Here is a 17,552-nt window from a genome sequence, read left to right as displayed (position 1 = left end):
AAAGATATGGAGTCCATTTATTCAATATTTTCATATGATGTAATATGACCCTATTCCAAGCTTATTTGTTTTTCCAGTTTCGATTTTACATATGTTGAGAGGATTGGAGTTGACGACACTGATGATTTTGTATTTTTGTGAGATATTATAAACAGCCCTTTTTTTCCATTTTTTCTTTTTCTCTTTTTTCTTTTTTCCCCTTATTAGTTATTAGATTAGTTTTTTGCACAATTTTTTTTTCTTTTTTCTGTTTTTTTAAAAAAATATATGTATACCTAGGTTTGCCTTGTTTATTTGTAAATTGTATCGTCCATGATTTGGGAATACTTATTTATACTGTAACCATTGCTTATGTATTCTTTTATGTTCAATTGAAATGTGTATGTTTGTAATCCCATTACCTATGTATCAATTTTATTTTGTTGCTATTATTAATAATAATAAAAAAAAAGATTGAAAAAGAAACTCTAGTTGTTCACTGACATTAAGCAGGCCTGGTCCTGTCATTCACCTAACACTTGACTTGTGAAATAGACTCTTATTCCAAACAATGTTTGGGAGAAGACTACCAGAAGGAGAGGAAAAGCCTCAAGGATGTGCTCAAACTTTTGTTAAAAATTGCAACTGACTCCTAGGAACCTCTGCACATAACTGCTCAAAATCAGAGATGCATCCTCTAGAACAGTATTGAGAACATCAAGGCCATACATTTAGAGCACACAGAAGAATATTTGATGTATTTTGCCAAACTTGTTTATAGATTTAAAATAAAGTGTTTTAACTCTAGACAACAGTAGACACTGGGAATGCAAAGATCAGACACACAGCAGCTACATACATAAGACGCAAAATTATTCATTTTGTTTCCTACCTATCTAGAAAGATGCCCAGCCTTTTAGCAACGTGATTTCTGAATTCTGGTGTTGTCTGCAGCTCATTTGCATTGTGCTGCTGGTTATCTAGATTTTGCCTATGGGGAGAACAAATTAAATGAACATTTTACCACAGGGAGAGCAAAAAAAAAATCACAATTTTTTCCTAAAGGACACTTGTAATTCTTAAGTCACAACAAGGCTCTGACTGCAAAACAAACAAAAACGCAATTCTAAATATGTTATTAATAGTGCATTTGTCTACGTCCATTTTTTAACAATTAGTTTCACACAGAAAAACCTAATTGCACACCATATAATTATGACATTTTAATAACCAGGTAATTTACACTAAACTTTGACCAAACAGCATTATCAGGCAAAAATCAACTCAGGACACTGGAGCAGACATTAGGAAAGGTGACAGTTATGCTAAGTGATAAAATCTGAAATCTCAGGAGAAGCTCCAGAACTCAAAGCATACATTACTGAAACCACGTCTTGAGTAAGTCTTTGTGGACCATGCAGTGACAGCTCTCCTTCAATGTTATTAGTTTTATAGATGCATTTCAAGAAATATTAAGTGATATAAAGGGTGGGGCAGAGATAAGTTTCTACCAAAGGAGCTGCAAGGTGCTCCTTCCCTCTGCTAGACTACAAGTCACTCTTGGGCAAGGTGTAGCACCTGCTTAACCCCCGATCAGCCACAGGAACAGGTAATGGATGGTCGTATAGCCAGCTGATGCATATCACAAGTTCTGGATATCCAACCACTGATGCCAGGCAGACAATCTCTGAAGAGTATTGTTAATGGCTGGAGTCACCTGTCTTGTAAGGACACTGCCCAGAAGGCAGCAACGTCAAGCCACTTCTGTAGAAAAATTTGCCAAGAACAATCATGGTCAAGAACCATGATCGCCTATATCATATGACATGGCACATGATGATGATGATAATAATAATAAATAATAATAATAAAGAAGAAGAAGCAACGTAAAGTCTCTGTCCCTGATGCTGCCTTTGATACAGGAGAATTTCTCAGAGCAACCAGGAATCAAAGATAAACAACAGCCTTGCCATTGTTACCCAAATACCAGGAACGTTCATTAGAAAACCAAAAGGCTCCCATAAACCTAATATAGTTCTTTGGAAGTAACAAAGATTTCTCCTTGTCATGCAAACATTAAATAAATACAGCTCTTGAAATATTTTTTAATGTTTTGTTATCACAAAAATAAACATAACTCTTGCAGAGTCAAGATCAAAATTCCCACATATTCTGACTTTTGAATGGAAAATAACATTACCAAATATAGACAAAGCTTGTGTATACTGTACCTGCGACTTGGTTTTGTTGATGCCGAAGTGCTCTTATCTTCACTGGTTTCCGCTAGTAAAGGAAAATATTAAGGACAACTATTATGATTTATGAATAAGAAGCTAATCCATTTTAAAGAATCCATAATGTTTTTGGGATCAAGACTAAATATTGAAGTGCAACTATTGACAGCAAAGTGACTGAAACTAAAACATCTCATGGTTTAAAAAGGGACTGAGGAGTTACCCAAACCTGAAGTTTGCAGATGGTACACAGATTAGGAGTGGTATTTAATGAAATGGGCTGTCCAAGGATACAGTAGAACACTGATGAACTGAAATAACTAGGCAGAACACTAGCATAAAGAATTTAATTCAGACAGTTTTGAAATAATGTACTTTGGTCAGACATTTAGAATAAATAGCAGGACTTCAGGAGGTTTAACTTAGAGAGAATTCATGGGATGCAAGTTCACAGCTCCCTGAAAGTGGCAACACAGGTTGGCAGACATTTGGTATGCTTGCTTTTGTAGGCTGGAACACTGAGAATAAGGGCTGGGATGTCATGAAGCAGTTGTACAAAATACTGATTGGACTACATTTGAGCAATGTGTATAGTTGTGGTCACCATCGTACAGTATGTGGTAGCAACTGAGATTGCAAGGGGTATTCACTAGGATGCTGCCTGGAATGGAGAATAATAGTTTATAAGGAGAGATTGGATAGGCTGGGTGAATCTCACTAGAACATAGCAGGATGAGGGGAAACCTTAAGAAGTTTAAGTTTGTCAGAATCCTTTTCCCTAGAGCAGAGTACAGAACCAGAGGCCACAAGCTTTAGAGAGCGCGGTGCAGAATCAAATATCGCTGTGATGATTATACGCTCTAGTATCAATTGTTTGGTGACAATAAAGTAAAGTTTAAATTGAGAGGTGAGAACTTTAAGGAAGAATCAAGGGGTGTGTTTTTTTCCCCACACAGAGCAATCATCCCAATGATGTTATTGCCATCCCAAATCTTCTTCATGCTAAGCAGTCATCAGCCAGAGATTCCCAGGAGTCAGTGGAGATGTTGTACTTCTTCGGGGGAGGCTGTCAGCACATCCTTGAATCCTTACCTCCACATCTGCCTGATAATCTCTTTCCATAATAGAACATGGAACCGAGTCCATTTAAAGAACCAGGCCTTGGGCATGTACTGGCCCACAGTAGTCCAGTGAGTGCAACTAAAGACATTCAGTATTGGGCTATTAGCCTGGAAGACAACAACTTTGCTTTACTTATCTTTCCCATGAATTAGAATAATTTTGTAGAAAAAGCAGGCAGGATTTTTTCCAGCATCAAGATATATACTGTAGAAAATCCAGGTTTCAAGAGCACATAGAGGGCAGGTAGCATAGCTGACAAGTAGATCACAAATTGTGCCCAGGTCTGAAGAATCAGAATCAAGTTTAACATTACTGGCATAGGTCGTGAAATTTGTCTTTGCAGCGGCAGCACAATGTAATACATGATAATATAGAGAAATAAACATAGAATTTTGAGAGTTTTAGGTGACATACAAAATCTTTTCAAACTTCTAATGAAAAAGATTTGCTGTCTTGCCTTCTTTATAGCTGCATTGGTATGTTGGGGCCAGGTTAGATCCTCAGAAATATTAACACCAAAGAACTTGAAATTGCTTACTCTCTCTACTTTTGATCTATGAAAATTGATGTGTGTTTCCTCATCTTACCCTTTCTGAGGTCCACAATCAGCTCTTTGGTCATGCTGATGTTGAGTGCAAGGTTGTTGCTATGACATCATTCAACTAGTTGGTATATCTCACTCCTGTATGCCCTGTCGTCACCATCTGAGATTTTAATATTCAAATATTCTTCAAATACATACATCAAGCTGCTTGGCATTCAACAATCATGCCTTAAAAACTTGTCCACTAAGCTCCAGGACCTGGGCCACATTCTTTGGGACACTCCTCTGTTTTCATGGATGGTTGTGAAGAAAAAGCATTCCAGAATGTCTATTGTATACATTTCTCTGACATTGAATGTATTTTTGAAACAATATCTGCCTTTGCAACTGGATCTTTGACTTCCTTATTGGAATGGATAGGTAACAGTATCTCCTCCTCACTAACCATCATCACAGGGCTGGGTGCTTATTTTTATTTTTAAATAGCAATACACATGGAGTAGGACCTTCTGGCCCTTTGAGCAGCACTGCTCTTGCAAACTCCAACGACCCCAATTAGCCCTAACCTAATCATGGGACAATTTATAATGACCAATTGACATACCCAGTACTATACGCCTTTGGACTGTGGGACGACACCAGAGCATTGGGGGAAAACCCACACATTCCACGGGGACATTAGCCGTGCACCACTCTTCACACCCAGAACTATGGTTAAGTTCAGCTCCAATACCATTTGCAAATTCAGAGAAGACATCACCATTGTTGGCCAAGTAATGGGTGGAGTTGAGTCTGCACAAAGAAGAGATATGACACCAGGTTGAGTTGTGCCACAACACTAAACCAATAAATAATTCATTGACCAGAATAGTCAAGAGACTGTATGTCCAATTTTGGTGGTGGGTCTGTGGTAAAGTTAACAGCTTCAAATTTCTGGGCATTAACATCTTGGATGACTTGTCTTGGGTCCATCAGGTTTATTCAATCATAAAGGGCATCAACACTTCAGCTTCCTCAGAGCTTAAGGAAATTTGTCAGTTAGCTAAACATACTATAGTGCAACTGAAGATGGTTATCAGTAAGCATCCTGACAGGCTGCATCTTGGCCTGGCACAGTAATTACAGTGCAAGAGAATAGTGGATACAGCCCAGTCCATCTCAGGCACAGCTCTTCTCTATTGACAGGATGGGCTGTCTCAAGAAGGTATCATTTACTGCCAAGGATCCCCAGGATCCAAGCTATGCTTTCTCATTGCTACCATCAGGCAGGAGGTACAGAAGTCCAAAACTCACATTCGATCAAGACAGCTACTTTACTGTAGATCAAGTTTGCAAACCTGATCCTACCCCAGCAACAGAACACTAAGGACTACCTCTTGCATTATCATAAAGCTGTTTCAGAATGTGCAAAACAAACCAGTGTTTTACTTCACTGCTTTATATAATTTTACGTTTTGTTGTCAAAAGTCTACATGCCTGTGGTGCTGCTCTGAAAAGTTTTTCATTGTACGAGTACCACACCATGCCTGTTCATATGACAATAAATTCAATTTGACTTGAATCAACAAAGGCTGTTTTGGTGCATTAAAGTTGGATTTCATTAATGTTTGCCTTTTCCAACAGCATCTCCCAAGATATGGAAACTGGACATTTCTATGACCCTTCTACTGAAGAGCAATGTGATGCAGCAGAACAAGGTGACAGAGTACCTCACCCATCTGAACGATGAATGCATGGTTCATCCTCTCCCATACTTCTGTAAAAGTGTCTGCTATAAAGTGCAGTTCAGCTTTAAATCTGCAAACACAAGCATCAATTGCATACTGCCACTTGGCAGTAAAGGTTTGGACAACCTTAGGTACAGTTTATACAAGTTGAAGAACTGCCCATCAGTTCTGAAGATCAAATCTGACACTGTGGAAAATTTTTTGAAGGTGAGATGTAACTTTGCAAGAAGAGTGAAAAAATATTGGTGCAGTAAAACAACTTCATTTGACACCAAATTCACAGAGAATGGTTATATTAGTTGGTTAATATCAAAGCTTGCATGTTGTCATGGAGCAAGCACAAGATAAAGACATTTCTATGAACAGGCAAACTTGAAGGATAATCAATAGCTCCACCAACTGATGGAATCAAAGACATTGGCACTGTCAACCATGTATTTATAGTGGTTAGTTCTGCAGCCTACATTCTAATATTGGATTTTTTTTTGATGAAAATGACATGCCATCAGCCTCTTGATGGAAAGTACCCACAATGGTTCAGAGGGCAGCTCTTTGGTAATTATGTGGAGGTGACTGAGGCAGAGCCCCACTATGAGTTTCCCCGTGATAGGCAGGAGGGAGATTCTGCACTCATTACCACGATTAAACTTGTTCCCTTTCTTGAAGATGGTGATTGCTGCAACATCTCTGACCTCCCTCAAGTATCCATCTTCCCAGACATAGGGATTTATGCTTTTAATATTAATGCTTTCTCTAAACACTATCTTCTCAATTCCATTAATTATTTCCAATCACAAGTGATAGCAGAATTAGGCCATTCAGCACACGTCTGCTCTTCATTCCCTTATGGCAAATTTATTATCTTTCAACCCCATTCTCCCGTTTTCTCTCTGTAACTTTTAACAACCTTACTAATCAAGAAGTTAACAACCTCCAATTTAAATATACCCAATGACTTTGCCTCCACAGCCACAAGTGGTATTGAATTCCACAGATTCACTAACCTTTGGCTAAAGAAGTTCCTCATCTGTTCTAAAGGGATGTCTTTTTACTCTAAGGCTGCGTCCTCTAGTCCTAGACCTCCCTCCACCACTATAGGAAACACCCAGTGTACATTCACTGTATACAGTCAGCCCTCCTTATCCGCGGGTTCCGCATGCAGAGATTCAACCAACCGCGGATCGGGAAAACCCATAAGTTCTCTGTCCAGCACTTATTTGAGCATTGCTCGCCTCGCGTACAAACTTCTTTTCCTTGTCATTATTCCCCAAACAATATAGTGTAACAACTATTTACACAGCATTTACATCGTATTAAGTATTATAAGTAATCTAGAGATGATTTAAAAGTATACGGGAGGATGTGAGTAGGTTATGTGCAAATACTAAGCCATTTTATATAAGAACCTTGAGCATCCACGTTTTTTGGTATCCACGGGGAGTCCCGGAACCGATCCCCCGCGGATAAGGAGGGCCAACTGTATAGCTTTTCAATATTCTACAGGTTTCAATGAGATCCTTCATCATTTTTCTAAACTCCAGTGAGTACAGCCCTGAGCCATCAAATGCTCCTCGTATGTTAACCCTTTCATTCCCAGGATCATGCTCATGAACCTTTTTCTGGCTCCTCTCCACTGCCAGTACATCTTTTCTTAGACAAGGGGCACAAAACTGTTCACAATACTCCAAATGTGATCTGACCAATGCCTAATAAAGCTTCAGCATTACATCATTCCTTTTGTATTCTAGTCTGCTTGAAATTAATGCTAACATTGAGTTGGTAGCAAGGAAGGCAAACATAGTCTTCAAGTTAACCTTCAAGGAATCCTGCACTAGGACTTCAAAGTCCCTTCACACCTGATTCTTTGCTCATTCCCCCAATCTGTCCAAGTTCTTCTGCAGACTCCCTGCTTCCTCAACACTGTCTGCCCTTCTGCAAACTTGGCCACAAAACCAATTTAATCATCCAAATCATTGGCTTATAGCGCAAAAATAAGCAGTCCCAACATTGACCCCTTCAGAACACCACTAGTCACAGACAGCCAAACAGAAACGACCCCCTTTATTCCGACTCTGCCTTCTGCTAGCCAATCTTTCCTGTAATAACCATGGGCTTTCATCTTGTTTAGCAGCCTCATGTGCAGCACCTCATCAAAGGCCTTCTGAATATCCACTGACTCTCCATCTATCTTACCTGTTGTTTCCCCCAAGAATTCCAATAGATTTGTCAAAGCAAGATTGCCCCTTAAAGAATCCATGCTGATTTTGGCCTATTTTATCATGCTTCCCCAAGTACTCCAGAACCTCATCCTTGATTACAGAGTCCAACATCTTCCCAATTACTGAAGTCAGGCTAACTGACCTACAATTTCTTTTCTTTTGCTTCCCTCCCTTCCTAAACAGAATCGTGACATTACAATTTTCCAGACTAGAACCTAGTGATTCTTGAAAGATCACTTCTACTGCTTCCATTACCTCTTCAGCCATCTCCTTCAGAACACTGGGGTGTAATCCATCTGGAACAGGTGACCATCTACCTTCAGACCCTCCAGCTTCCCAAGCACCACCTCCTTAGTAATAGCAGCTACATTCACTTCTGTTCCCCTGACACTCTCAAATTTCTGGCATACTGCTGGTGTCTTCCACAGTGAAAACTGATGCAAAGCACTGACTCAGTTCATATGCCATTTCTCTGTTCCCCATTACTACCTCTCCATCAAAATGATATCCACTCTTGTCTTAAATCATAATTTTCACAGGAATGTTAACCATTATTTTTGACTACAAAGACTAATACTAAATAATGTTTAGGCTTTTCAATTTCTTATTCTATTTATAAGACTAACCCAGCTATTTTAATGCACCAGTATTGCATTTCATTACCATTTTTCATTTCCAAATAGTGCTAATATTGATATATCGCAGAACATTTTTCTGTGTACCCATCTGTTCTTAATATACTTTCTAATGTTCTTACATAGGTTTTTCCACAATTTCAATACAGAAAAATGGTGACAACCAGATTGAGATTACCATGTTAAACATTACGGTATTACAACTACCAAAGACTTCTTTTTATAATATTTTTATTCAGAAAAAAAAAGATTTACAGAGTGCAACTCATAGGTACATCTCAACATAACTTGTGTACATTCATATATTGTGATAAAATTGATCAAAATGTTATAGCATAACACATAAAGGTATACCACTCTGTAATCAAAAATTTAAAGATAGGTCATACATCATAAAAGAAATTTTTTTATATAAAAAGTCAACTCCCTACCAACTACCAAAGTAAAAAAGCTGATGGATGATAATAGATAAATTAGAAAAGAAAACATATTCACTTAAGAAGAGAAAATAAAAATATACATAAAAGTCTGCGCACTGCTAAACTTTATAAATTGGAAAAGTAATTTAGGAAAGGTCCCCAGATATCTTAAAAAGATTGTTTCGAATTTAAGACTGAGCAGCGGATCTTTTCTAAATTTAAATAAGACATAATATCACGTAGCCATTGAAGATGTGTAGGAGGGGTAGACTCCTTCCATTTAAGCAAGATTGCTCTCCTTGCTAAAAGAGAGGTAAAAACTAAAACTTGTAGGTTAGAAGTATTTAAAGTTATATCTTCATCTGGAATAATACCAAACAAGGCAGTAAGGGGATGTGGGTCAAATTGGACCCTAAAAAGTTGTGAGAAGGTATGGAATACTTCCTGCCAAAACTTTTCAATTTTAGGCCAAAACCAAAACATACGAATTAAAGAGGCATCAGCAGAGTTGCATTTATTACAAAGTGGAGAAACATTGGGATAAAAACTGAACAGCTTCTGTTTAGGAATGTAAGCTGTTTGAACCACTTTAAATTGTAGAAGAGAATGGCGAGCACAGAAATATGATTTATTAACCCGTTTAAGAATTGTATTCCATCATCAGAAATCTGACAATTTAGATCATCCTCCCAAGCTTTTTTATTTTATCTAAAAAGACTTGTCTAGATTCAATCAACAAGTTATAGATACCGATAATAGAACCATTAACAAAAGGTTTTAAATTTAAAAGATTGTCCAGTAAATTTTTTTTTTATCAGGACCTAAAGGAAAAGTAGTTAATTGGAAACGTAAGAAATCTCTAATTTGAAGGTATTTGTAAAAATGTGTTTTTGGGAGTGCAAATTTAGTTGACAATTGGTCAAATGAAGCAAGAGATCCTGAGATAAACAGGTCCCAAAAACACTTAATACCTAGTTTATCACAATCCTTAAAGACTTTGTCAGTCATGGAAGGGATAAAAAAAAAATTAAGGAGAATGGGAGATGATAATGAAAAATTTGCTGAACCAAAAAATTTCCTAAATTGAGACCAAATTCTTAAAGTTTGCTTAACAATTATGTTGTCTGTTATTTTATTTGCTGAAAAAGAAGAATATGATCCAAGAAGAGAGACAATAGAGGATTTATTTATTTATAAAACAGAATTAACTTCTAAGGAGACCCTTGATGGGCGATCTTTACAATAAATATAATAAGACCAGAAAGTAATATTCCTTATATTGGCAGCCCAATAGTAAAATCTAAAATTGGGTAGGGCTAATCCACCCATCTATTTCTTTGTAGGTAAACTTTACTTAAACAAGCATGCTTGTTAAGATGTTAAAATTGAATCTAAAGAATCAAAGCAGGTCTTAGGATTAAAAATAGGTAAGGCCTGAAAAAGATTTTTAAAAAATTTAGAAAGAATCTTCATTTTAATTGAATTAATTCTGCCAATTAGAGATAAAGAAAGAGGAGACCATTTAGAAAGTGTCTTTTTCACATAATTAAATAAGGGGTTTAAGTTTTCTTTAAATAAATTCTTGAAGTTTTTAGTAATTGTTACACCTAGATATGTAAATTGACTTGTAACAACTTGGAATGGAAATTTGGCATTTGATGACATTAGGTCATTTAAAGGAAATAACTCACTTTTATGTAAGTTCAGCTTATACCCTGAAAAAGAACTAAACTGGGAAATTAAAGAAAGAACAGAAGGTAAAGAAGTTTCAGTGTTAGAGATTAAAAAGTAAAATATCATTAGCATATAATGAAATTTTATGAGTCATACCTTCCCTTAGTATACCAGAAATGTCCTTAGATTCTCGAAATGCTATTGCTAAGGGTTCTATAGCTAAAACAAAAAGTAAAGGACTAAGAGGGCAACCTTGTCTAGTTCCCCGCTGTAATTTAAAGGGCTTAGAAATTTGAGAGTTAGTAATAACCTGAGCGGTAGGAGACAAGTAAAGTAATTTAACCCAACGAATAAAATTAGGCCTAAATTTAAACTTTTCATGCACCTATGCTTCTGGCTTTACGATTACCTGTTTACTCTGTACCAAACAGAAGTTGGCGTTTTAACTTATCATTATTATCTGATAAAAATTTTCTAAAGTTTTTGGAAAACCATATTACTTTTTTCTTTAAAGAAAATTTTAAAGGAGATACTGCTGGTACTATGGTCTGGGATACTTGTAAAGCATATATTCGTGGAGAAATTATCTCTTACTCTATCTATATAAAGAAAAAAGCTGAAAAAAAAGGTCTGACCTAGCAGCGATATTAAAAGATCTTGATCGAAAGTATGCTCTATCTCCAGATCAAACTAGATATAGTAAGCGCATTGAAATCCAATCCAAGTATAATCTTCTGCTGACTTACCCAATTGAACGACAGCTGTTGAGAGATAAAACTCAATTTTACATTCACGGGGATAGAACAGGTAGTTTATTAGCCAATCGCTTAAAATCTTTTACAGTTAATCGTCAAATCACAGAAATTTTTAAAGATAATGGTACTAAGATATCCGACCATTCTGAAATTAACAACGTATTTAAAGACTTTTACCTTATATCAGTCTCTCTTCTTTAAATGATACCTATATGAATGCTTTTTTCAGTAATATCAACATTCCTACATTGTCTGTTGATAGCCTAACACAGTTAGATCAGCCTATTTCCAATGAAGAAGTGGCTGAGGCTATACGTGCTTTACATTCTGGTAAGACCCCAGGACCTGACGGCTTTCCTGGGGAGTTTTATAAAACTTTCACTACTTTACTTACACCTTATTTATCCTCTGTTTTATCAGAGTCCTTTAAATCAGGTAAACTCCCTCAATCTTTTTACTCAGCTTTTATTTCTCTTATTCTTAAAAAAAAATCCAGCCGAATGTTCTTCATACAAACCGATCTCTATTAAATGTTGATGCAAAAAATCTTATCCAAAATCTTGGCTTGAAGACTTGAAAATATTTTACCATCTATTATATCACATGACCAGACAGGATTTATTAAAAATCGTTACTCACATTTTAATATACGTCAGTTATTGAATGTGATATATTCACCATCCAAAAAAAAATCAGAGTGTATATTATCCTTAGATGCAGAAAAAGCCTTTGATAGGACTGAGTAGAATTATCTTTTTAAGACCAAAGACTTGAAAAAACCCTATGACTGATGGAGGTGTGGTATAATGGAAAGTTTTTTTTGAGGACCAAGTGCTGTTGAATTTTAAAATGGAAGATGGATTGGCACAATCCTAGAAGGGGGAAATGCTACTTACATGACATATTAGTGGACTAAGAAAGATTACTTGGACAATGGCAATCTAATTGATTACAGCTACAGACAGCAGTTTTCACAGGGATGATAAATGTTTGTAAGTAAATGAACCTAGCCAGAATGGAAGCAGGTATAGGCTTTAAATTATCTTTGTGTACTTTAGAGCCTGTAACAAGCCAGGCCACATTGTGATGAATGACATGCTTCCATTAGGGACCCGTTAACTGCTCAAGACGCAAATAATATTTGCTTCCCTTGAATTCCCATTTTAGATTTTGTTGAACCATTAATTTTACAAGGTACATTTTTCAAATATACTTCCTGATCTTTCACGGTAACTAATATTTCCATTGACAATAGCTGTTCAATATACGAACCAACCATATAACTTAAAAGGTCTGACAGCATCCAGAACCGAAAGCAAAAAAACTCTTGTTAATTTTTTTTGCAACTGAGAGGTATCAGAATTTGAAACTCACGAGAGCAAGACTGAAAGTGATCATGAGTAACATGAAAAGTCTCAAATATGAATCAGTGCATTAAAATCTAAAAATATTTTACGCATTTTACAGTATGTAGAATTCGCAGGCACTACCAGAACTTACTACCAACTCCTACTGTCGCTGTTAGTCAAACACACCGATGTATTTAAAATCACATATAACCCAGGTCAGGAAAGCATGACAATTTTCCTACTCCAAAGGACGTTAGGGAACTTAGTAAGTTTTTTTGTGACAATTCTACAGTTTCGAGATAAGTGCGTGTGTCATTAAAAAAAATTAAATGGCAAATTACTCAGAAGAAAGAAGCAAAGGGTATGCACCCTTAATGACAGTCTAGAAACTATGCAATTCATTTTAAGGTACTTTAAACTGGATTTAAAACGAAGTCTAGAGATGCACACTAAAGTAAACCAAGATAGAATTGGAATAAATCCAGGTGGAAATTCGCTAAGAGATCTGCAGTACCTGTCGCCGTCCGAGCATCGACACTCCACGCTGCCTCTCTGAAACGGGACAGTTCCTCCGAGCCATCAGAGTCGGAACTGCCCGTTTCCATGGCCGCCATTTCAATATCCCCGCTCACGCGGAGCCTGACGTCGATCGCCACCCTCCCGGTGCAGCCCTATGGGAGTTGTAGTTCTAAAGGCTTCGACTTCTCTGAACCAGAACCGAACTGATGTCCAACGAAACTACAAAACCCACAATACGCAACGGCAAATCGGAGACAGGCGAGTTCGCGTTACGTTGTACGTTATTTACCCCAAACACAACGGATCCAGCCTAACGATAGCATCCTTATTGCAGCTGATGCGCTGTACGAGGAGGCTGAAGACCTTTTGGAGTAAGTACCTCCAGGAATAACCTGTAGGGGAAGCCTGGGCTTATTGACAATTTTTGGTTAGTTAATGTTTAAACAATGCATTACATAGACAGAGAATAAGGAGTCAGTACAATGAAACTGGTTTAATTGGTCAGAGTCATGGACAAGCATTTTCAAAATGATAAATGAAGATTAGACAAAAATTATACAGGATTAATTGATGATTTGGGATATTACTAAATTAAATCAAGATCTGGTACCTCAAAGTTCAAGGTAAATTTATTAACAAAGTACATATATGTCATCATACTGTATGCAGTCCTGAGAGATTCATTTTCTTGTGGGCATACACAATAAGTTCAAATAGAATAATAACCATAATAGAACCAATGGCAGACCGCACCAGCTTGGCAGTTTGACCAGTGTGCAAAAGACAACAAACTATGCAAATACAAAACAAAAGTAATAATGCATTTTAAAAGCGATAAATATCAAGAACATGAACTGAAGAATCCTTGAAAGTGAGTTCATAGGTTGTGGGAACATTTCAGTGATGGGGTAAATTTATCAGTGATGCACCATCAATAACTCACTCTGAGACGTAAAGGCGAGATATCGACTTTTATTGACTGGAAGAAGGAACAAGCAGTGAGTGACCACCATACTACATCCTGGAGACTGAGAGGCCAGGTTCAGGCCTTGATCGCCTTTATACAGGGGTCTGTGGGAGGAGCCACAGGAGCAGTCAGCAGGGGGCGTGTCCAGACAGGTATATGTAGTTCACCACAATCAGTGAAGTAAATTTACAGAAACTAGTATCTACCATCAACACAGAGTGAAAGACTTGGACTAACCTTAAACAAAAAGAAAACTGAAGTAGTTGTAATATCAAAGAAACCTGATATCCCAACGTCCTAACAAACAAGAAAATAGCAATTGGCATCCGCCTTAGAACTCTCAGCTGCTACATTCTTCCTAAATTGATGTATGGCTGCAAGTCACGGACCATCACAAATGCAATGGAAAGAAGAATCAATGCAGCAGAGATGTACCTCAGAAGAATGCTTTGCATATCATATACGGACAGGATAACCAACGAAGAAGTTTACAGAGAACGAAAACAAAATGTACATTACTTAAAACAATCAGAAAACAGCAATCAAAATTCTTTGGACACATCTTGCAAAGAGAGACATTAGAACATTTAGTTACAACTGGAAAGCTGGAAGGAAAAAGAAGCAGAGGCAGGCAGAGAGTAAAAATGACAGATGGATTAACATCACGGTTAGAAACAGGGGAGGCAACAACTACAATTCGGAGGGTCAGGGACCGTGATGGATGGAGAGACATGATCACCCACGCGGAATGGCAAGGCACCTGAACAATGATGAAGTGAAGTTGAGTGAAGTTATACCCCCTTTGGCTCAAGAGCTTGATGGTTGAGGGATAATAATAGTGGTATCATCAGCAATCTTGAATATGGCATTAGAGCTGTGCGTAGCCACGCAGTCATAAGTGTAAAGTGAGTAGAGCAGGGGGCTAAGCACACTGTCTTGTGGTGCACCTGTGCTGATGGAAGAAATGTTGCTAATTGAACTGAACGAGGTCTGCAAGTGAGAAAATCGAGGGTTCAATTACACAAGGACGTATTGAGGCCAAGGTCATGAAGCTTATTGATTAGTTTTGATGGTATTGAGGCCTGATGTGTGCATCCTTGCTGTCCGGATGTTCTAGGGTTAAGTGAAGAGCCAATGGAGATGGCATCTGCTGTGGACCTGTTGCACCAGTAGGCAAATTGGAGCAGATCCAAGTTGCTTCTCAGGCAGGAGGTGATGTGTTTCATCACCAGCTTCTCAAAATACTTCATCACTGTGGATGTGAGTGCTGCTGGATGACAGTCATTGAGGTAGGTTACCGCATACTTCTTAAGCACCAGTATAATTGAAGCCACTTTAAGTAGGTGGGTACCTAGACTGCTGAAGCGAGAGGTTTAGGATCTCAATGAACACTCCAGCCAGTTGATCAGCACAGGTCTTTTAGTATGTGGCCAAGTACCCTGACTCTTCCAGATGCTTTTCTTGGGTCCACGATCTAAATTATTTAAAAATATATCTTAAAGCATTTAAATAAATTTTAAATAGTAGCCTTTGAACCTGCACACATTATTTAGAGGTACAGCGCAGAACAGGCACTTCCAGCCCTTTGATCTGTGCCGCCCAGCAACCCACCTAATAAACCCTTGCCTAATGGCTGGATAATTTACAATGACTAATAATCTGTATTGGACTGTAACAAGAAACCGGAGCACCTGCCAGAAATCCATGCGCACACGGGAAGGAATGTACAAACTTTCTTACAGAGGAGACCAGAATTGAATGTTAAACTCCGATGCCTCGAGCTGTAATGGCATTGTACTAACCACTACTCTACCGTGGTGCCCTCACCCCTGCCAAAGTTGTTCAGCACTGAGCAAATATTCTCCTCTCTCTAGCTGAATGACCCTGCATTCTTTTTCACCCTCCCCAATTTTGTAATTATCTGCTACAGATTTGTTCTTTCTTACATTTTCTATAACCTTATGCTCCCTTTTATACAAATTATACACTGTTTTTCCAATACTGTTTCATTTGGATATGCATGGATTCCTTCATCTAAGTCATTCATACATATTAGTAACATAAACTTCGTCGAGCACATCTCGTCAAAAGCAGAACTTTCTGGTAATCAAGCATTTTAATTCTGATTGCCATTTCTGTTCCAACATGTCGGTCCATGGCCACCTCATGTGCTATGATGAGGTCATCCTTAGGACGGAGGAGCAACACCATGTTTACCATCTGGGTAGCCTCCAACCTCAGACAGACAGACAGACATACTTTATTGATCCCGAGGGAAATTGGGTTTTGTTACAGTCGCACCAACCAAGAATAGTGTAGAAATATAGCAATATAAAACCATAAATAATTAAATAATAATAAGTAAAATATTCCAAGTGGAAATAAGTCCAGGACCAGCCTATTGGCTCAGGGTGTCTGACACTCCGAGGGAAGAGTTGTAAAGTTTGATGGCCACAGGCAGGAATGACTTCCTATGACGCTCAGTGTTACATCTCGGTGGAATGAGTCTCTGGCTGAATGTACTCCTGTTCCTAACCAGTACATTATGGAGTGGATGATGGCACGAATATCAATTTCTCCTTCTGGTAAAACAATGTTTCCCTTCCCCTCCCCTCTTTCTCTATTCCTCTCTCTGACCTCTTACTTCTTAGCTGCCTATCATCTACCCCTGGTGCCTCCCCCCTTCCCTTTCTCATGTGGTCCACTCTCTTCTTCTATCACATTCCTTCTTCTCCAGCCTTTTATCTTTCCTACTTCACCTATCACCATCAAGCTATTGTACTCCCCTCCCACCTCCTTTTTATTCTGGTGTCTCTCCCTTTCCTTTCCAGTCCTGAAAAAGGATCTGGGTCCAAAACATTAACTATGTGTTCATTCCATTGGATGCTGCATGCCCTGATGAGTTCTTCCAGCATTGTGTGTATGTTGCTTTGGATTTCCAGCATCTGCAGAATTTATTGTGTTACTAACATAAATTGTCCCGGCAATAAAATAGATGAACAATTAATAGTTATAAATAAAATTGTTTAATAAAACATAAGACTAAAAAACATAATGGTCATCTGAACTATTTTATAAAAAAATACAAATCATCATTTAAAGAAACAAGATTTTTATATGTTTGTGTACATAGAAAATAGAGTTTCTTATGGCATTTGATAAGATGTGCAGTACAGAAACAGATAATTTGGGTCAACTGACCTGTGTTCTATATGTTTTACTTGACCATTCTATTGTTTGATCTTCATCTGGCCACCGCTTCCTCGAAGCTGCATGGTTGCGTGGCCACGCGGTAATTGAAAAGCTCCTGCACACATAGCCTTTATTGCCATGCAGCTGGAATTGTCTGTAATTTCAGGCTGTGTAAAAACATTTCCTGCTCAGAGCAATGGTTGATCGGTGCAGTTGT

General features: G+C 37.9%; 2 protein-coding genes across 9 annotated transcripts in view; one reads left to right on the top strand and one right to left on the bottom strand.

Moving 5' to 3' along the window:
- c13h12orf43 (chromosome 13 C12orf43 homolog) overlaps positions 1-13,313 on the bottom strand; it is a 44,221-nt gene extending 30,908 nt beyond the window's left edge. For 4 of the 7 annotated variants that reach the window (XM_059988330.1, XM_059988336.1, XM_059988334.1 and 1 more), the window contains exons 1-5: positions 13,172-13,274; positions 11,300-11,314; positions 3,306-3,442; positions 2,211-2,262; positions 872-970 (exon numbers count right to left, since the gene is read on the bottom strand). In XM_059988330.1, coding sequence (XP_059844313.1) covers positions 872-970; positions 2,211-2,262; positions 3,306-3,423 — 269 coding nt within the window. In that variant the 5' untranslated portion in view covers positions 3,424-3,442; positions 11,300-11,314; positions 13,172-13,274. Of the gene's footprint in view, positions 1-871; positions 971-2,210; positions 2,263-3,305; positions 3,443-11,299; positions 11,315-13,171 lie in introns of all 7 variants that reach the window. The other 3 variants (XM_059988332.1, XM_059988331.1, XM_059988335.1) reach the window with 3 other exon arrangements.
- A 161-nt stretch (positions 13,314-13,474) lies between these two features.
- The window catches only part of slc35e4 (solute carrier family 35 member E4), a 29,478-nt gene continuing 25,400 nt past the window's right edge, over positions 13,475-17,552 (top strand). Inside the window, exons 1-2 of one of the 2 annotated variants that reach the window (XM_059988324.1) lie at positions 13,475-13,547; positions 15,261-15,432. The gene's annotated coding sequence lies outside the window, so the exon portion shown is untranslated. The remainder of the gene's footprint in view (positions 13,548-15,260; positions 15,433-17,552) is intronic. The other variant, XM_059988325.1, reaches the window with a different exon arrangement.

This window comes from Hypanus sabinus, chromosome 13 (assembly GCF_030144855.1).
Source record: "Hypanus sabinus isolate sHypSab1 chromosome 13, sHypSab1.hap1, whole genome shotgun sequence".
In the NCBI taxonomy this organism is placed as follows: Eukaryota; Metazoa; Chordata; class Chondrichthyes; order Myliobatiformes; family Dasyatidae; genus Hypanus; species Hypanus sabinus.
This window is presented reverse-complemented; position numbering and strand designations above follow the sequence as displayed.